This window comes from Jaculus jaculus, chromosome 5 (assembly GCF_020740685.1).
Source record: "Jaculus jaculus isolate mJacJac1 chromosome 5, mJacJac1.mat.Y.cur, whole genome shotgun sequence".
Lineage (NCBI taxonomy): Eukaryota > Metazoa > Chordata > Mammalia > Rodentia > Dipodidae > Jaculus > Jaculus jaculus.
The window spans coordinates 5,251,999-5,272,958 of record NC_059106.1 but is presented as its reverse complement, the minus strand read 5'-3'; the positions used below and the strand labels follow the sequence as shown (position 1 = coordinate 5,272,958).

Genomic DNA, 20,960 nt, shown 5'->3' with positions numbered 1-20,960 from the left:
ATGGAACTGGGTGTTCAAAGAGCAGCAGGAGGCAGCTGGGACACCTCATTAGGACCTCTCAGGCATCATTTTGGTTGTGGTTCCCTAAAATTAAGGCATGTCTCTGATGACCTCATAAGTGGATCTCACCAAGGAGGTGTGTCCAGATGGGAGAAAAGAGTGTTTAGAGATGTGTCTTCTCATGAGCAGCTGGGCCTCTTGACTTGATGGCCATGGAAGGCTGAAGCTTGGCCGTGTCCTCTGGAGATGTCATAACCCTCAGAGGTCACAGGCAAACGTTTCATTAGGCCACTCAGTACTTACTACATGCTATCAGTTCAGCAAAGTGCTTCTGGTAGGCAAGCAGGGCTTCTAGTTATTGAGGGGAGGTGTTCTCGCTAGAGTCCATTTACATGACTCCATCAATACGGTGGAAGTCTGGCATGCAGGGTGGACTACAGCACTGAGCCAGTGGCATGGGCACCAAGGCTATGAGCACAGACCTACTTGTTAATGAGTAGAGGAACCATCTCATGAAGAACTTTTGCCTCTTTAAGCTTATTAATGGAGAGAGTTTTCTTTTCCTTCTAGAAGGACATTTTAGGTAACAAACATAGCAGGTCGGAGTGCTCAGCTTCTTCAAGTCCACAATTTCATCAGGACCTGAGGCTGAATTCAAATGAAGGTTTCCATAGGAAATCCTCCACCCCAAGAAGGCATGGTACATTTGACAGAAGTACAAATGAAAACAGAATTTATAGCAGCCCAGAAAAGCACCCATGATAGAATGTGACCAATGTGGTTTTGTGTAGTGGCATCAGGAGCAAAGTCAGAGAAAGTATCTTTTCTCTTCCTCAGTTTCTAGAATCAGAGGATGCAGCAATCACAGGAACCCGGCAGCTCTGTCTTCCAGGCCTAAGCTGCAGCATCCCCTTGCCCCCTTTTCAATTCTGACTTTGGCATAGGTTCTCAGATTACCAGTGATGCCATGGAAACTTGAGCCTTCTTTTTGTTTGAAAGCTGAGATATCTGAAAAAGAGGGAGTGTTCATGGGTGAACTGCAGCAGCTCTAGGAGAGCATCTGTGGGAGGCAATGTGGAGACGTTCATCGTCACAGCTGTCATCACAGACTGGGTTTAGTACTGGTCTGTGTTGGGACCAATGGCCCACTGATGCGTGCATCAGGGACCCAGGGTGCAGAGGCCACAAATGTCCTTCTCCAAGTCCCATGGTCAAGTGACTACAGCCAGATTTTCTCGGGGAACTCATTTCTACACTGCCCAGGAGTAGTCCACTCACCCTTGTAAGGGCACTCTTCATCCTTGACAAACTTGCTGGAGGCCAGGATTGGGCTGCACATCAGTTTTTAGTGCCTTACAGTAGAGTTCCATTGGGCTAAATAACAAGCGATGGTGCAGAAGTGAACCTGGAACTCTGAGTCAGATTACAGACCGTGTCATTCCTGAACTCACTCCAACATGGCCTGAGAGAAGTCTAGGGTGGTGCAGGGTACCAGGAAAGCCCCCTGCAGAGCATGGCCTGAACACGTTTCCCATTGTGGAAGCCATCATGTTGGACTGAACGGTGCCCAGTCAAGCAAGGGAAGGCTCTTGGATGCTCCTGTCTGCCCCTCCATGCTCTTCTGCCTTGGGCAATGTGGGTGGGTACTGTCAAGACTCTGAGGAAAGTTCTCTAATGACAAGCCCACAGTGTGCCCCTTGTCTCTTACTACGTTTAAAAGAATCAGGGTCTTTATTTTGGAGATAAACTTCCCATGTCCCTAAGGTCTCTTTGAATGCCTGGGTAGTATGATCCTCAGGGCCCTGGCTTTTTAAAAAACATTTTGTTTTTATTTATTTATTTGAGGTTCTAACAGATAAAAAAGAGGGAGAGAGGGAGAGAGAGAGGGAGGGGGAGAGGGAGAGAATGGGCACACTAGAGCATCCAGTCTCTGCAAATAAACTCCAGACACATGTGCCACCCTGTGCATCTGGCTTACGTGGGTCCTGGGGAATCAAACCTGGGTCCTTTGGTTTTGCAGAAGACAAGCACCTTAACCACTAAGCCATCTCTCCAGCCCCTTTTGTTCTTTTTTTTTTTTATCACTAAAGCACACATCTTGCTGGCTCACAGGATCAGACTGTCCTTAAGCTTCAAGCCGATTCTTAAAGCCAGGGGAACCCAGTGTGGCAGTGGGCAAAGCCCTCTACTTGGGACTGTCAGAAGTAAACATAAACAGCCTCTCCTCCTCAGAGCTGGGCTGTTGGGGCTTTTATATGAAATCTAGAGAATTGACCACAGGTCTACTTTTCTATGAAGAGGCTAAATCTATCTCTCTGTGTAGCTTATGACCGCATGCCACACAAAGCCCTTGAGCCTGGACGTGAAGATTTGGTGTCAAAAGCTGAAGTACAAGTAAAAAAACTAAAACCTGGAGGAGAGGAGCATGGTAAGTATAATTATAAGTCATCATGAATTCAAATTTCAATTGCATTAGTTCATAAATATAAATGTGAGCATATAAGCTTTAGAAATTTTATTCTTTGACCTAAATTGTGAATCACTAAAATAACTACTGAACAAAAGCAACCTGGATTTGTGTGGAATGTCTGCTCATAAGACCACCTCCTGGCAGGCCAATGTGCCAGGTGTTCACCATGACCCAACAAGCGCTGTTCAGGAGTCTCTCACAGGTGTTCTTTCTTCCTGTCAAGTATAGGAGTTGGTGGATGTAAAACTCAGAAGGCACTGATGAATGTAGCATGATCTTTTTGTCATAGGTACCCCATGGCAATCAGAGTGGCTGCTAAGAAAGAAAAAGTACATCAGAGGTCAAGGTGAAGGGCTGCTCATGGGGTCCACTGGAGAGCCTCCAGGGCATCCTGTCTGTAGGCCCCACTTAGAAGTAGAGGTAGCCTAATGTGTGGGCCCCCAAGTAGATGATGTAGGAGATGCAAGAGCACCGGGAGCCAGTGTCACCAGCCATCATTTGCTGGGATGGAGAGTTTCTGTTGAATGAATACACTACCCTGTCCAGGCCCCCAAACTTTGTGCAAGTGACAGAGCTTTCTCTCTCCTGCACTAGTGGTACAGCCACGTCGTCATGTGGACCAACGCCTTCCCAGTCCTCCCATTGGAGCCTCTGTGACCAGGACAGTGGAGCTCTGGTGTTTGCTTAGGAGGGCTGCCCATGCAGCCTTTGGAGAGATGTTAAAGGGGTGATGTTACCCTCCCCACATAAGGCAAACTGACCTTGATCATCAGGGTGGACAGGAATGCTGAAAAGGGTATTTGCAAAGTCTGTCACTCCCCGTAGTTTGACTGGCAGCCTTTGCCACGCACAGTACCAGGTGATACCAGTACCAAAGGCACCTCAGTGTTGAACCACCACAGATCAGTTGTTTCCAGGCCCCAAGGCCAACTGGTGGACACTGACTTCCTTACCCTGGAGACAGTTGGTGAGAAAGCCCTGGGTAGGTTTACTCTTTTATGCTCCACTGTCCTAACTGTAGCCAGTGCCCTTGGGGTGTGTGTATGTGGGGGGGGGGGAAGTTAGTGGGAATGCACATATCCCAACATCTCAGGCAATGTTTTCAATACTGGGTGTTGTGACATTTGAAGTATGTGGGTAGGGCTTGAAAGGACTCACCCATAGTCAGGTCTGGATAAAGGCTATGGTGGTAGCCTCAAACCAAAGCCCAGAGACCATCAAGGGGTTCTGGAGGTCACAATGACATGTACATGTACCATCCAAATGGCCCAACAAATGAAACCCCCACTGTGTGACCTCAAACTTCACCTTTGTATAAGGTCTCCGCTCCTCCCTGGGGCATGGAAACACTGGCCCTGTTATAGCTTGTGTGTTTCAAGCCAAGAGGTTTGGGGGAGAAAGTGGTAGGGTCCTCTGATTTGTTTCAACCTTCTTTAGGAGGAGAAGAAACAATATCTGTATCACTCACATGACCACTGTCAGGAAGACCCTGTCAGGTTGAATATATTAGCCCAGAGAGCAGGGAATGACTCATGAATGTGCAGTTGTTTGTACCATACTATGTTCCATATGCACTACATATATTTATAGACACACATGTGCACATCCATACATATCATTAAATACCATGATTATAATTACACATATCAATTAATTTCTGGTATTTGAAAATCTTGATGGTTTTTAATATTTCACAAATACAAATAAGGCTGTAATTAATAACTTGGTACTTGTCTTTGCTTGGGGTATGAAGAGGTCTATATAAAATGAGAGAAACTATTGCTACACTTGTGACCAATTTGAAGTCTGGAGATTTGGTAGACATGTCCTTTGACTAAAATTGAAATTTTGCTCCTGGTGTAGCTTACGAGGCAGTATCACGTAGAACTCATAGGCTGGAAGGTCAGGATGCAAAGTTAAGTACCCAAGCACAGTCAGAAAAACAAGCAAGTGCAAGAGAGGACATACTTACAAGTAAGATAATGGGCACAGCTATTTTGTATTTTCATTTAACCCTCATCAGAATTTTATTTGTTTCATGAATATGTATTTGAGTACATACTTTATAGCAACCATCCTTTAATATGAAAGGTTTTTGTTTTGGACTTTAGGAAGAATTTTGTGGCAGACATTATAGGTTGCACTTAAGAGAAGGAAGGAAGCAACGCAGAGCTCTTGCCCAAGCAGGCACGAGGGTGTTCGGAAAAATGGAAAAGCCCTCCCAGAGACACAGGTTGAGGTCTTAGCGCTTAAGAGAAGGAAGAGAATTCAGAGCTCCTGACCAAGAGGAGGCAGAAAAGGGTTCCTGGAATGGGAAAACCGTTAACATGAAATTTGAATGTCCTAACAAAATTTAAAACACAGGCATAGACATTCAATGTTTTAGGTAAGGTTTCTTGTCACAATACAATTAAACAGCCAAGCTCCTGATAAAAATAGGCTGGCTGTTATCCCATAATATGGGTATTATTCTGCAGTTGCTAGTGTCTAATTGGCCCCAAAGCCTTCTAAGCACTGAGGCTCTAAAACACTGTTTACCCGCGGTAGGCTACCATCTCCAGACAGTGCTGCTTTCCCGCGGTAGGCTCCCATCTACAGGCAGTGCTGTTTCCCGCGTTAGGCTCCCATGTACACGCAGTGCTGTTTCCCGCGGTAGGCTCCCATCTGCAGGCAGAGCTGCTTCCCGCGGTAGGCTCCCATCTGCAGACAGTGCTGTTTTCCGTGGTAGGCTCCAATCTGCAGGCAGAGCTGCTTCCCGCGGTAGGCTCCCACCTGCAGACAGTGCTGTTTCCCGCGGTAGGCTCCCATCTGCAGGCAGGGCTGTTTCCAGCGGTAGGCTCCCATCTGCAGGCAGGGCTGTTTCCAGCGGTAGGTTCCCATCTGCAGGCAGAGCTGTTTTCCGCGGTATGCTCCCATCTGCAGGCAGTGCGGCTTTCCCGAGGTAGGCTCCCATCTGCAGGCAGAGCTGCTTCCCGCGGTAGGCTCCCACCTGCAGACAGTGCTGTTTCCCGCGGTAGGCTCCCACTACAGGCAGTGCTGTTTCCTGTGGTAGGCTCCCATCTACAGGCAGTGCTGTTTCCCGCGGTAGGCTCCCATCTGCAGGCAGTGCTGTTTCTCGCGGTAGGCTCCCATCTGCAGGTAGTTCTGTTTCCCGCAGTAGGCTCCCATCTGCAGGCAGTGCGGCTTTCCCGCGGTAGGCTCCCATCTGCAGGCAGTGCTGTTTCCCGTGGTAGACTCCCATGTGCAGGCAGTGCTGTTTCCCGCGGTAGGCTCCCATGTACAGACAGTGCTGTTTCCCGTGGTAGGCTCCCATCTGCAGGCAGTGCTGTTTCCCGCGGTAGGCTCCCATGTGCAGGCAGTGCTGTTTCCCGCGGTAGGCTCCCATGTACAGACAGTGCTGTTTCCCGTGGTAGGCTCCCATTTGCAGGCAGTGCTGTTTCCTGTGGTAGGCTCCCATCTGCAGGCAGAGCTGTTTCCAGCGGTAGGCTCCCATGTACAGGCAGTGCTGTTTCCCGCGGTAGGCTCCCATCTGCAGGCAGAGCTGTTTCCAGCGGTAGGCTCCCATGTACAGACAGTGCTGTTTCCCGTGGTAGGCTCCCATGTACAGGCAGAGCTGTTTCCCGTGGTAGGCTCCCACCTACAGACAGTGCTGTTTCCCGCGGTAGGCTCCCATCGGCAGGCAGTGCTGTTTCCCGCGGTAGACTCCCATGTACAGGCAGTGCTGTTCCCGTTGTAGGCTCCCATATACAGGCCGTGCTGCTTTCCTGCGGTAGACTCCCATGTACAGGCAGTGCTGTTTCCTGTGGTAGGCTCCCATGTACAGGCCGTGCTGCTTTCACGCGGTAGGCTCCCATCTGCAGGCAGTGCTGTTTCCCGCGGTAGGCTCCCATCTGCAGGCAGTGCTGTTTCCTGTGGTAGGCTCCCATCTGCAGGCAGAGCTGTTTCCCATGGTAGGCTCCCATCTGCAGGCAGGGCTGTTTCCAGCGGTAGGCTCCCATCTGCACGCAGAGCTGTTTCCCGTGGTAGGCTCCCACCTACAGACAGTGCTGTTTCCCGCGGTAGGCTCCCATGTACAGACAGTGCTGTTTCCCGCGGTAGGCTCCCATCTGCAGGCAGTGCTGTTTCCCGCGGTAGACTCCCATGTACAGGCAGTGTTGTTCCCGTTGTAGGCTCCCATGTACAGGCCGTGCTGCTTTCCTGCAGTAGACTCCCATGTACAGGCAGTGCTGTTTCCTGTGGTAGGCTCCCATGTACAGGCCGTGCTGCTTTCACGCGGTAGGCTCACATCTGCAGGCAGAGCTGTTTCCCGCGGTAGGCTCGATCTACAGGCAGTGCTGTTTCCCGTGTTAGGCTCCCATCTGCAGGCAGAGCTGTTTTCCGCGGTATGCTCCCATCTGCAGGCAGTGCTGCTTCCCGCGGTAGGCTCCCATCTGCAGGCAGAGCTGTTTCCCGAGGTAGGCTCCCATCTGCAGGCAGGGCTATTTCCCGTGTTAGGCTCCCATCTGCAGGCAGAGCTGCTTCCCGCGGTAGGCTCCCATCTGCAGGCAGTGCTGCTTCCCGCGGTAGGCTCCCATCTACAGACAGTGCTGCTTTTCCGCGGTAGGCTCCCATCTACAGGCAGTGCTGTTTCCCGCGGTAGGCTCCCATCTACAGACAGTGCTGCTTTTCCGCGGTAGGCTCCCATCTACAGGCAGTGCTGTTTCCCGCGGTAGGCTCACATCTGCAGACAGTGCTGTTTCCCGCGGTAGGCTCCCATCAACAGGCAGTGCTGTTTCCCACGGTAGGCTCCCATCTGCACACAGTGCTGTTTCCCGCGGTAGGCTCCCATCAACAGGCAGTGCTGTTTCCCACGGTAGGCTCCCATCTGCAGGCAGTGCTGTTACCCGCGGTAGGCTCCCATGTACAGACAGTGCTGTTTCCCGCGGTAGGCTCCCATCTGCAGGCAGTGGTGTTTCCCGCGGTAGGCTCCCATGTGCAGGAAGTGCTGTTTCCCGCAGTAGGCTCCCATCTGCAGGCAGTGCAGTTTCCCGCGGTAGGCTCCCATCTGCAGGCAGTGCAGTTTCCCGCGGTAGGCTCCCATCTGCAGGCAGTGCTGTTTCCCGCGGTAGGCTCCCATCTGCAGGCAGTCCTGTTTCCCTGATAGGCTCCCATGTACAGACAATGCTGTTTCCTGCGGTAGGCTCCCATCTGCAGGCAGTGCTGTTTCCCGTGGTAGACTCCCATGTACAGGCAGTGCTGTTTCCCGCGGTAGGCTCCCATGTACAGGCAGTGCTGTTTCCCGCGGTAGGCTCCCATCTGCAGGCAGTGCTGTTTCCAGTGGTAGGCTCCCATGTACACGCAGTGTTGTTTCCCGCGGTAGGCTCCCATCTGCAGGCAGAGCTGCTTCCCGCGGTAGGCTCCCAACTGCAGGCAGTGCTCTTTCCCGCGGTAGGCTCCCTTCTACAGACAGTGCTGTTTCCCGCGGTAGGCTCACATCTGCAGACAGTGCTGTTTCCCGCGGTAGGCTCCCATCAACAGGCAGTGCTGTTTCCCACGGTAGGCTCCCATCTGCACACAGTGCTGTTTCCCGCGGTAGGCTCCGATCAACAGGCAGTGCTGTTTCCCACGGTAGGCTCCCATCTGCAGGCAGTGCTGTTTCCCGCGGTAGGCTCCCATCTGCAGGCAGTGGTGTTTCCCGCGGTAGGCTCCCATGTGCAGGAAGTGCTGTTTCCCGCAGTAGGCTCCCATCTGCAGGCAGTGCAGTTTCCCGCGGTAGGCTCCCATCTGCAGGCAGTGCAGTTTCCCGCGGTAGGCTCCCATCTGCAGGCAGTGCTGTTTCCCGCGGTAGGCTCCCATCTGCAGGCAGTCCTGTTTCCCTGATAGGCTCCCATGTACAGACAATGCTGTTTCCTGCGGTAGGCTCCCATCTGCAGGCAGTGCTGTTTCCCGTGGTAGGCTCCCATTTACAGGCAGTGCTGTTTCCCGCGGTAGGCTCCCAACTGCAGGCAGTGCTCTTTCCCGCGGTAGGCTCCCTTCTACAGACAGTGCTGTTTCCCACGGTAGGCTCCCATCTACAGACAGTGCTGTTTCCCGCGGTAGGCTCCCATCTACAGACAGTGCTGTTTCCCGCGGTAGGCTACCTTCTACAGACAGTGCTGTTTCCCGCGATAGGCTCCCATCTGCAGGCAGTGCTGTTTCCCGCGGTAGGCTCCCATCTGCAGGCAGTTCTGTTACCCCCGGTCGGCTCCCATCTGCAGGCAGTGCTGTTTCCGGCGGTAGGCTCCCATCTCCAGACAGTGCTGTTTCCCACGGTAGGCTACCAGCTACAGACAGTGCTGTTTCCCGTGGTAGGCTCCCATCTACAGACAGTGCTGTTTCCCACGGTAGGCTCCCATCTACAGACAGTGCTGTTTCCCGCGGTAGGCTCCCTTCTACAGACAGTGCTGTTTCCCGAGGTAGGCTCCCATCTGCAGGCATTGCAGTTTCCCGCGGTAGGCTCCCATCTACAGACAGTGCTGTTCCCCACGGTAGGCTCCCATCTACAGACAGTGCTGTTTCCCGCGGTAGGCTCCCATCTGCAGGCAGTGCTGTTTCCCGCGGTAGGCTCCCATGTACAGGCAGTGCTGTTTCCCGCAGTAGGCTCCCATCTGCAGGCAGTGCAGTTTCCCGCGGTAGGCTCCCTTCTACAGACAGTGCTGTTTCCCGCGGTAGGCTCCCATCTGCAGGCAGAGCTGTTTCCCACGGTAGGCTCCCATCTGCAGGCAGGGCTGTTTCCCATGGTAGGCTCCCATCTGCAGGCAGTGCTGCTTCCCGCGGTAGGCTCCCATCTAAAGACAGTGCTGCTTTTCCGCGGTAGGCTCCCATCTACAGGCAGTGCTGTTTCCCGCGGTAGGCTCCCATCTACAGACAGTGCTGCTTTTCCGCGGTAGGCTCCCATCTACAGGCAGTGCTGTTTCCCGCGGTAGGCTCCCATCTGCAGACAGTGCTGTTTCCCGCGGTAGGCTCCCATCAACAGGCAGTGCTGTTTCCCATTGTAGGCTCCCATCTGCAGACAGTGCTGTTTCCCGCGGTAGGCTCCCATCAACAGGCAGTGCTGTTTCCCACGGTAGGCTCCCATCTGCAGGCAGTGCTGTTTCCCGCGGTAGGCTCCCATGTACAGACAGTGCTCTTTCCCGCGGTAGGCTCCCATCTGCAGGCAGTGGTGTTTCCCGCGGTAGGCTCCCATGTGCAGGAAGTGCTGTTTCCTGCAGTAGGCTCCCATCTGCAGGCAGTGCTGTTTCCCATGGTAGGCTCCCATGTACAGGCAGGGCTGTTTCCCATGGTAGGCTCCCATGTACAGGCAGTACTGCTTTCCCGCGGTAGGCTCCCGACTACACGCAGTGCTTTTTCTCGCGGTAGGCTCCCATCTGCAGGCAGTGCAGCTTCCCGCGTTAGGCTCCCATCTGCAGGCAGTGCTGTTTCCCGCGGTAGGCTCCCATCTGCAGGCAGTGCTGTTTCCAGTGGTAGGCTCCCATGTACAGGCAGTGCTGTTTCCCGCGGTAGGCTCCCATCTGCAGGCAGTGCTGTTTCACGCGGTAGGCTCCCATGTACAGGCAGTGCTGTTTCCCGCAGTAGGCTCCCATCTGCAGGCATTGCAGTTACCCGCGGTAGGCTCCCATCTACAGACAGTGCTGTTTCCCACGGTAGGCTCCCATCTACAGACAGTGCTGTTTCCCGCGGTAGGCTCCCTTCTACAGACAGTGCTGTTTCCCGCGGTAGGCTCCCATCTACAGACAGTGCTGTTCCCCGTGGTAGGCTTCCATCTACAGATAGTGCTGTTTCCCGTGGTAGGCTCCCTTCTACAGACAGTGCTGTTTCCCGCGGTAGGCTCCCATCTGCAGACAGTGCTGTTTCCCGTGGTAGGCTCCCATCTGCAGGCAGTGCTGTTTCCAGTGGTAGGCTCCCATGTACACGCAGTGCTGTTTCCCGCGGTAGGCTCCCATGTACAGGCAGTGCTGTTTCCCGCGGTAGGCTCCCATCTGCAGGCAGTGCTGTTTCCAGTGGTAGGCTCCCATGTACACGCAGTGCTGTTTCCCGCGGTAGGCTCCCATGTACAGGCAGTGCTGTTTCCCACGGTAGGCTCCGATCTGCAGGTAGTTCTGTTTCCCGCGGTAGGCTCCCATCTGCAGGCAGTGCTGTTTCCCGCGGTAGGCTCCCATCAACAGGCAGTGCTGTTTCCCACGGTAGGCTCCCATCTGCAGGCAGTGCTGTTTCCCGCGGTAGGCTCCCATGTACAGGCAGTGCTGTTTCCCGCAGTAGGCTCCCATCTGCAGGCAGTGCAGTTTCCCGCGGTAGGCTCCCTTCTACAGACAGTGCTGTTTCCCGCGGTAGGCTCCCATCTGCAGGCAGAGCTGTTTCCCGCGGTAGGCTCCCATCTGCAGGCAGGGCTGTTTCCCATGGTAGGCTCCCATCTGCAGGCAGTGCTGCTTCCCGCGGTAGGCTCCCATCTACAGACAGTGCTGCTTTTCCGCGGTAGGCTCCCATCTACAGGCAGTGCTGTTTCCCGCGGTAGGCTCCCATCTACAGACAGTGCTGCTTTTCCGCGGTAGGCTCCCATCTACAGGCAGTGCTGTTTCCCGCGGTAGGCTCCCATGTACAGACAGTGCTGTTTCTCGCGGTAGGCTCCCATCTGCAGGCAGTGGTGTTTCCCGCGGTAGGCTCCCATGTGCAGGAAGTGCTGTTTCCCGCAGTAGGCTCCCATCTGCAGGCAGTGCTGTTTCCCATGGTAGGCTCCCATGTACAGGCAGGGCTGTTTCCCATGGTAGGCTCCCATGTACAGGCAGTACTGCTTTCCCGCGGTAGGCTCCCGACTACACGCAGTGCTTTTTCTCGCGGTAGGCTCCCATCTGCAGGCAGTGCAGCTTCCCGCGTTAGGCTCCCATCTGCAGGCAGTGCTGTTTCCCGCGGTAGGCTCCCATCTGCAGGCAGTGCTGTTTCCAGTGGTAGGCTCCCATGTACAGGCAGTGCTGTTTCCCACGGTAGGCTCCCATCTGCAGGTAGTTCTGTTTCCCGCGGTAGGCTCCCATCTGCAGGCAGTGCTGTTTCACGCGGTAGGCTCCCATGTACAGGCAGTGCTGTTTCCCGCAGTAGGCTCTCATCTGCAGGCATTGCAGTTTCCCGCGGTAGGCTCCCATCTACAGACAGTGCTGTTTCCCACGGTAGGCTCCCATCTACAGACAGTGCTGTTTCCCGCGGTAGGCTCCCTTCTACAGACAGTGCTGTTTCCCGCGGTAGGCTCCCATCTACAGACAGTGCTGTTTCCCGTGGTAGGCTCCCATCTACAGACAGTGCTGTTTCCCGTGGTAGGCTCCCTTCTACAGACAGTGCTGTTTCCCGCGGTAGGCTCCCATCTGCAGGCAGTGCTGTTTCCCGCGGTAGGCTCCCATCTGCAGGCAGTGCTGTTTCCAGTGGTAGGGTCCCATGTACACGCAGTGCTGTTTCCCGCGGTAGGCTCCCATGTACAGGCAGTGCTGTTCCCCACGGTAGGCTCCCATCTGCAGGTAGTTCTGTTTCCCGTGGTAGGCTCCCATCTGCAGACAGTGCTGTTTCCCGCGGTAGGCTCCCATCAACAGGCAGTGCTGTTTCCCACGGTAGGCTCCCATCTGCAGGCAGTGCTGTTTCCCGCGGTAGGCTCCCATGTACAGGCAGTGCTGTTTCCCGCAGTAGGCTCCCATCTGCAGGCAGTGCAGTTTCCCGCGGTAGGCTCCCTTCTACAGACAGTGCTGTTTCCCGCAGTAGGCTCCCATCTGCAGGCAGGGCTGTTTCCCATGGTAGGCTCCCATCTGCAGGCAGTGCTGCTTCCCGCGGTAGGCTCCCATCTACAGACAGTGCTGCTTTTCCGCGGTAGGCTCCCATCTACAGGCAGTGCTGTTTCCCGCGGTAGGCTCCCATCTACAGACAGTGCTGCTTTTCCGCGGTAGGCTCCCATCTACAGGCAGTGCTGTTTCCCGCGGTAGGCTCCCATCTGCAGACAGTGCTGTTTCCCGTGGTAGGCTCCCATCAACAGGCAGTGCTGTTTCCCACGGTAGGCTCCCATCTGCAGGCAGTGCTGTTTCCCGCGGTAGGCTCCCATGTACAGACAGTGCTGTTTCCCGCGGTAGGCTCCCATCTGCAGGCAGTGGTGTTTCCCGCGGTAGGCTCCCATGTTCAGGCAGTGCAGTTTCCCGCGGTAGGCTCCCATCTGCAGGCAGTGCTGTTTCCCACGGTAGGCTCCCATCTGCAGGCAGTGCTGTTTCCCGTGGTAGGCTCCCATCTGCAGGCAGTCCTGTTTCCCTGATAGGCTCCCATGTACAGACATTGCAGTTTCCCTCGGTAGGCTCCCATGTACAGGCAGTGCTGTTTCCCGCGGTAGGCTCCCATGTACAGGCAGTGCTGTTTCCTGCGGTAGGCTCCCATCTGCAGGCAGTGCAGTTTCCCTTGGTAGGCTCCCATGTACAGGCAGTGCTGTTTCCCGCGGTAGGCCCCCATGTACAGGCAGTGCTGTTTCCCGTGGTAGGCTCCCATCTGCAGGCAGTGCTGTTTCCCGTGGTCGGCTCCCATCTGCAGGCAGTGCTGTTTCCTGCAGTAGGCTCCCATCTGCAGGAAGTGCAGTTTCCCTCGGTAGGCTCCCATGTACAGGCAGTGCTGTTTCCCGCGGTAGGCTCCCATCTGCAGGCAGTGCTGTTTCCCATGGTAGGCTCCCTTCTACAGACAGTGCTGTTTCCCATGGTAGGCTCCCATTTGCAGGCAGTGCTGTTTCCTGTGGTAGGCTCCCATCTGCAGGCAGAGCTGTTTCCCGTGGTAGGCTCCCATCTGCAGGCAGGGTTGTTTCCAGCGGTAGGCTCCCATGTACAGGCAGAGCTGTTTCCCGTGGTAGGCTCCCACCTACAGACATTGCTGTTTCCCGCGGTAGACTCCCATCTACAGGCAGTGCTGTTTCCTGTGGTTGGCTCCCATGTACAGGCAGTGCTGTTTCCTGTGGTAGGCTCCCATCTGCACGCAGAACTGTTTCCCGTGTTAGGCTCCCATCTGCTGGCAGGGCTGTTTCAAGCGGTAGTCTCCCATGTACAGGCAGAGCTGTTTCCCGTGGTAGGCTCCCACCTACAGACAGTGCTGTTTCCCGCGGTAGGCTCCCATCTGCAGGCAGTGCTGCTTCCCGCGGTAGGCTCCCATCTACAGACAGTGCTGTTTCCCGCGGTAGGCTCCCTTCTAGAGACAGTGCTGTTTCCCGCGGTAGGCTCCCATCTACAGACAGTGCTGTTTCCCGTGGTAGGCTCCCATCTACAGACAGTGCTGTTTCCCGTGGTAGGCTCCCTTCTACAGACAGTGCTGTTTCCCGCGGTAGGCTCCCATCTGCAGGCTGTGCTGTTTCCCGCGGTAGGCTCCCATCTGCAGGCAGTGCTGTTTCCAGTGGTAGGCTCCCATGTACACGCAGTGCTGTTTCCCGCGGTAGGCTCCCATGTACAGGCAGTGCTGTTTCCCACGGTAGGCTCCCATCTGCAGGTAGTTCTGTTTCCCGCGGTAGGCTCCCATCTGCAGACAGTGCTGTTTCCCGCGGTAGGCTCCCATCAACAGGCAGTGCTGTTTCCCACGGTAGGCTCCCATCTGCAGGCAGTGCTGTTTCCCGCGGTAGGCTCCCATGTACAGGCAGTGCTGTTTCCCGCAGTAGGCTCCCATCTGCAGGCAGAGCTGTTTCCCGCGGTAGGCTCCCATCTGCAGGCAGGGCTGTATCCCATGGTAGGCTCCCATCTGCAGGCAATGCTGCTTCCCGCGGTAGGCTCCCATCTACAGACAGTGCTGCTTTTCCGCGGTAGGCTCCCATCTACAGGCAGTGCTGTTTCCCGCGGTAGGCTCCCATCTGCAGACAGTGCTGTTTCCCGCGGTAGGCTCCCATCAACAGGCAGTGCTGTTTCCCACGGTAGGCTCCCATCTGCAGACAGTGCTGTTTCCCGCGGTAGGCTCCCATCTGCAGGCAGTGCTGTTTCCCGCGGTAGGCTCCCATGTACAGACAGTGCTGTTTCCCACGGTAGGCTCCCATCTGCAGGCAGTGCAGCTTCCCGCGTTAGGCTCCCATCTGCAGGCAGTGCTGTTTCCCGCGGTATACTCCCATCTGCAGGCAGTGCTGTTTCCCGCGGTAGGCTCCCATGTACAGACAGTTCTGTTTCCCGCGGTAGGCTCCCATCTGCAGGCAGTGGTGTTTCCCGCGGTAGGCTCCCATGTGCAGGCAGTGCTGTTTCCCGCAGTAGGCTCCCATCTGCAGGCAGTGCAGTTTCCCGCGGTAGGCTCCCATGTACAGGCAGTGCTGTTTCCTGTGGTAGGCTCCCATCTGCAGGCAGTGCTGTTTCCCGTGGTCGGCTCCCATCTGCAGGCAGTGCTGTTTCCTGCAGTAGGCTCCCATCTGCAGGAAGTGCAGTTTCCCTCGGTAGGCTCCCATGTACAGGCAGTGCTGTTTCCCGCGGTAGGCTCCCATCTGCAGGCAGTGCTGTTTCCCATGGTAGGCTCCCTTCTACAGACAGTGCTGTTTCCCGTGGTAGGCTCCCATTTGCAGGCAGTGCTGTTTCCTGTGGTAGGCTCCCATCTGCAGGCAGAGCTGTTTCCCGTGGTAGGCTCCCATCTGCAGGCAGGGTTGTTTCCAGCGGTAGGCTCCCATGTACAGGCAGAGCTGTTTCCCGTGGTAGGCTCCCACCTACAGACATTGCTGTTTCCCGCGGTAGACTCCCATCTACAGGCAGTGCTGTTTCCTGTGGTTGGCTCCCATGTACAGGCAGTGCTGTTTCCTGTGGTAGGCTCCCATCTGCACGCAGAGCTGTTTCCCGTGTTTGGCTCCCATCTGCTGGCAGGGCTGTTTCAAGCGGTAGGCTCCCATGTACAGGCAGAGCTGTTTCCCGTGGTAGGCTCCCACCTACAGACAGTGCTGTTTCCCGCGGTAGGCTCCCATCGGCAGGCAGTGCTGTTTCCCGCGGTAGACTCCCATGTACAGGCAGTGCTGTTCCCGTTGTAGGCTCCCATGTACAGGCCGTGCTGCTTTCCTGCAGTAGACTCCCATGTACAGGCAGTGCTGTTTCCTGTGGTAGGCTCCCATGTACAGGCCGTGCTGCTTTCACGCGGTAGGCTCACATCTGCAGGCAGAGCTGTTTCCCGCGGTAGGCTCCCATCTGCAGGCAGTGCTGTTTCCCGCGGTAGGCTCCCAGCTACAGACAGTGCTGTTTCCCGTGGTAGGCTCCCATTTGCAGGCAGTGCTGTTTCCTGTGGTAGGCTCCCATCTGCAGGCAGAGCTGTTTCCCGTGGTAGGCTCCCATCTGCAGGCAGGGCTGTTTCCAGCGGTAGGCTCCCATGTACAGGCAGAGCTGTTTCCCGTGGTAGGCTCCCACCTACAGACAGTGCTGTTTCCCGCGGTAGGCTCCCATCTACAGGCAGTGCTGTTTCCTGTGGTAGGCTCCCATGTACAGGCAGTGCTGTTTCCTGTGGTAGGCTCCCATCTGCACGCAGAGCTGTTTCCCGTGGTAGGCTCCCACCTACAGACAGTGCTGTTTCCCGCGGTAGGCTCCCATGTACAGACAGTGCTGTTTCCCGCGGTAGGCTCCCATCTGCAGGCAGTGCTGTTTCCCGCGGTAGACTCCCATGTACAGGCAGTGCTGTTCCCGTTGTAGGCTCCCATGTACAGGCCGTGCTGCTTTCCTGCAGTAGACTCCCATGTACAGGCAGTGCTGTTTCCTGTGGTAGGCTCCCATGTACAGGCCGAGCTGCTTTGACGCGGTAGGCTCACATCTGCAGGCAGAGCTGTTTCCCGCGGTAGGCTCCCATCTACAGGCAGTGCTGTTTCCCGTGTTAGGCTCCCATCTGCAGGCAGAGCTGTTTTCCGCGGTATGCTCCCATCTGCAGGCAGTGCTGCTTCCCGCGGTAGGCTCCCATCTGCAGGCAGAGCTGTTTCCCGAGGTAGGCTCCCATCTGCAGGCAGGGCTGTTTCCTGTGTTAGGCTCCCATCTGCAGGCAGTGCTGTTTCCCGTGGTAGGCTCCCATCTGTAGGCAGAGCTGTTTCCCGTGGTAGGCTCCCATCTGCAGGCAGGGCTGTTTCCAGCGTTAGGCTCCCATTTACAGGCCGTGCTGCTTTCCCGTGGTAGGCTCCCATGTACAGGCATTGCTGCTTTCCTGCGGTAGACTGCCATGTACAGGCAGTGCTGTTCCCGTTGTAGGCTCCCATCTGCAGGCAGTGCTGTTTCCCGTGGTAGGCTCCCATGTACAGGCAGGGCTGTTTCCCAAGGTAGGCTCCCATGTACAGGCAGTACTGCTTTCCCGCGGTAGGCTCCCGACTGTACGCAGTGCTTTTTCTCGCGGTAGGCTCCCATCTGCAGGCAGTGCTGTTTCCCGCGGTAGGCTCCCATCTGCAGGCAGTGCTGTTTCCAGTGGTAGGCTCCCATGTACAGGCAGTGCTCTTTCCCGCGGTAGGCTCCCATCTGCAGGCAGTGCTGTTTCACGCGGTAGGCTCCCATGTACAGGCAGTGCTGTTTCCCGCAGTAGGCTCCCATCTGCAGGCATTGCAGTTTCCCGCGGTAGGCTCCCATCTACAGACAGTGCTGTTTCCCACGGTAGGCTCCCATCTACAGACAGTGCTGTTTCCCGCGGTAGGCTTCCATCTACAGATAGTGCTGTTTCCCGTGGTAGGCTCCCTTCTACAGACAGTGCTGTTTCCCGCGGTAGGCTCCCATCTGCAGGCAGTGCTGTTTCCAGTGGTAGGCTCCCATGTACACGCAGTGCTGTTTCCCGCGGTAGGCTCCCATGTACAGGCAGTGCTGTTTCCCGCGGTAGGCTCCCATCTGCAGGCAGTGCTGTTTCCAGTGGTAGGCTCCCATGTACACGCAGTGCTGTTTCCCGCGGTAGGCTCCCATGTACAGGCAGTGCTGTTTCCCACGGTAGGCTCCGATCTGCAGGTAGTTCTGTTTCCCGCGGTAGGCTCCCATCTGCAGACAGTGCTGTTTCCCGCGGTAGGCTCCCATCAACAGGCAGTGCTGTTTCCCACGGTAGGCTCCCATCTGCAGGCAGTGCTGTTTCCCGCGGTAGGCTCCCATGTACAGGCAGTGCTGTTTCCCGCAGTAGGCTCGCATCTGCAGGCAGTGCAGTTTCCCGCGGTAGGCTCCCTTCTACAGACAGTGCTGTTTCCCGCGGTAGGCTCCCATCTGCAGGCAGAGCTGTTTCCCGCGGTAGGCTCCCATCTGCAGGCAGTGCTGTTTCCCGTGTTAGGCTCCCATCTGCAGGCAGAGCTGTTTTCCGCGGTATGCTCCCATCTGCAGGCAGTGCTGCTTCCCGCGGTAGGCTCCCATCTGCAGGCAGAGCTGTTTCCCGAGGTAGGCTCCCATCTGCAGGCAGGGCTGTTTCCTGTGTTAGGCTCCCATCTGCAGGCAGTGCTGTTTCCCGTGGTAGGCTCCCATCTGTAGGCAGAGCTGTTTCCCGTGGTAGGCTCCCATCTGCAGGCAGGGCTGTTTCCAGCGTTAGGCTCCCATTTACAGGCCGTGCTGCTTTCCCGTGGTAGGCTCCCATGTACAGGCATTGCTGCTTTCCTGCGGTAGACTGCCATGTACAGGCAGTGCTGTTCCCGTTGTAGGCTCCCATCTGCAGGCAGTGCTGTTTCCCGTGGTAGGCTCCCATGTACAGGCAGGGCTGTTTCCCAAGGTAGGCTCCCATGTACAGGCAGTACTGCTTTCCCGCGGTAGGCTCCCGACTGTACGCAGTGCTTTTTCTCGCGGTAGGCTCCCATCTGCAGGCAGTGCTGTTTCCCGCGGTAGGCTCCCATCTGCAGGCAGTGCTGTTTCCAGTGGTAGGCTCCCATGTACAGGCAGTGCTGTTTCCCGCGGTAGGCTCCCATCTGCAGGCAGTGCTGTTTCACGCGGTAGGCTCCCATGTACTGGCAGTGCTGTTTCCCGCAGTAGGCTCCCATCTGCAGGCATTGCAGTTTCCCGCGGTAGGCTCCCATCTACAGACAGTGCTGTTTCCCACGGTAGGCTCCCATCTACAGACAGTGCTGTTTCCCGCGGTAGGCTTCCATCTACAGATAGTGCTGTTTCCCGTGGTAGGCTCCCTTCTACAGACAGTGCTGTTTCCCGCGGTAGGCTCCCATCTGCAGACAGTGCTGTTTCCCGTGGTAGGCTCCCATCTGCAGGCAGTGCTGTTTCCAGTGGTAGGCTCCCATGTATACGCAGTGCTGTTTCCCGCGGTAGGCTCCCATGTACAGGCAGTGCTGTTTCCCGCGGTAGGCTCCCATCTGCAGGCAGTGCTGTTTCCAGTGGTAGGCTCCCATGTACACGCAGTGCTGTTTCCCGCGGTAGGCTCCCATGTACAGGCAGTGCTGTTTCTCACGGTAGGCTCCGATCTGCAGGTAGTTCTGTTTCCCGCGGTAGGCTCCCATCTGCAGACAGTGCTGTTTCCCGCGGTAGGCTCCCATCAACAGGCAGTGCTGTTTCCCACGGTAGGCTCCCATCTGCAGGCAGTGCTGTTTCCCGCGGTAGGCTCCCATGTACAGGCAGTGCTGTTTCCCGCAGTAGGCTCCCATCTGCAGGCAGTGCAGTTTCCCGCGGTAGGCTCCCTTCTACAGACAGTGCTGTTTCCCGCGGTAGGCTCCCATCTGCAGGCAGAGCTGTTTCCCGCGGTAGGCTCCCATCTGCAGGCAGGGCTGTTTCCCATGGTAGGCTCCCATCTGCAGGCAGTGCTGCTTCCCGCGGTAGGCTCCCATCTACAGACAGTGCTGCTTTTCCGCGGTAGGCTCCCATCTACAGGCAGTGCTGTTTCCCGCGGTAGGCTCCCATGTACAGGCAGTGCTGTTTCCCGCAGTAGGCTCCCATCTGCAGGCAGTGCAGTTTCCCGCGGTAGGCTCCCTTCTACAGACAGTGCTGTTTCCCGCGGTAGGCTCCCATCTGCAGGCAGAGCTGTTTCCCGCGGTAGGCTCCCATCTGCAGGCAGGGCTGTTTCCCATGGTAGGCTCCCATCTACAGGCAGTGCTGTTTCCCGCGGTAGGCTCCCATCTACAGACAGTGCTGCTTTTCCGCGGTAGGCTCCCATCTACAGGCAGTGCTGTTTCCCGCGGTAGGCTCCCATGTACAGACAGTGCTGTTTCCCGCGGTAGGCTCCCATCTGCAGGCAGTGGTGTTTCCCGCGGTAGGCTCCCATGTGCAGGAAGTGCTGTTTCCCGCAGTAGGCTCCCATCTGCAGGCAGTGCTGTTTCCCATGGTAGGCTCCCATGTACAGGCAGGGCTGTTTCCCATGGTAGGCTCCCATGTACAGGCAGTACTGCTTTCCCGCGGTAGGCTCCCGACTACACGCAGTGCTTTTTCTCGCGGTAGGCTCCCATCTGCAGGCAGTGCAGCTTCCCCCGTTAGGCTCCCATCTGCAGGCAGTGCTGTTTCCCGCGGTAGGCTCCCATCTGCAGGCAGTGCTGTTTCCAGTGGTAGGCTCCCATGTACAGGCAGTGCTGTTTCCCACGGTAGGCTCCCATCTGCAGGTAGTTCTGTTTCCCGCGGTAGGCTCCCATCTGCAGGCAGTGCTGTTTCACGCGGTAGGCTCCCATGTACAGGCAGTGCTGTTTCCCGCAGTAGGCTCCCATCTGCAGGCATTGCAGTTTCCCGCGGTAGGCTCCCATCTACAGACAGTGCTGTTTCCCACGGTAGGCTCCCATCTACAGACAGTGCTGTTTCCCGCGGTAGGCTCCCTTCTACAGACAGTGCTGTTTCCCGTGGTAGGCTCCCATCTACAGACAGTGCTGTTTCCCGTGGTAGGCTCCCATCTACAGACAGTGCTGTTTCCCGTGGTAGGCTCCCTTCTACAGACAGTGCTGTTTCCCGCGGTAGGCTCCCATCTGCAGGCAGTGCTGTTTCCCGCGGTAGGCTCCCATCTGCAGGCAGTGCTGTTTCCAGTGGTAGGGTCCCATGTACACGCAGTGCTGTTTCCCGCGGTAGGCTCCCATGTACAGGCAGTGCTGATCCCCACGGTAGGCTCCCATCTGCAGGTAGTTCTGTTTCCCGTGGTAGGCTCCCATCTGCAGACAGTGCTGTTTCCCGCGGTAGGCTCCCATCTGCAGGCAGTGCTCTTTCCCGCGGTAGGCTCCCATGTACAGGCAGTGCTGTTTCCCGCAGTAGGCTCCCATCTGCAGGCAGTGCAGTTTCCCGCGGTAGGCTCCCTTCTACAGACAGTGCTGTTTCCCGCGGTAGGCTCCCATCTGCAGGCAGGGCTGTTTCCCATGGTAGGCTCCCATCTGCAGGCAGTGCTGCTTCCCGCGGTAGGCTCCCATCTACAGACAGTGCTGCTTTTCCGCGGTAGGCTCCCATCTACAGGCAGTGCTGTTTCCCGCGGTAGGCTCCCATCTACAGACAGTGCTGCTTTTCCGCGGTAGGCTCCCATCTACAGGCAGTGCTGTTTCCCGCGGTAGCCTCCCATCTGCAGACAGTGCTGTTTCCCGCGGTAGGCTCCCATCAACAGGCAGTGCTGTTTCCCACGGTAGGCTCCCATC

General features: G+C 56.3%; 1 protein-coding gene across 1 annotated transcript in view; it reads left to right on the top strand.

Moving 5' to 3' along the window:
- The window catches only part of LOC123460583 (coiled-coil domain-containing protein 7-like), a 135,085-nt gene that overhangs the window by 32,911 nt on the left and 81,214 nt on the right, over positions 1 to 20,960 (top strand). Inside the window, exon 10 of the mRNA XM_045148613.1 lies at positions 2,324 to 2,428. Within this exon, the coding sequence (XP_045004548.1) occupies positions 2,324 to 2,428 (105 nt within the window). The remainder of the gene's footprint in view (positions 1 to 2,323; positions 2,429 to 20,960) is intronic.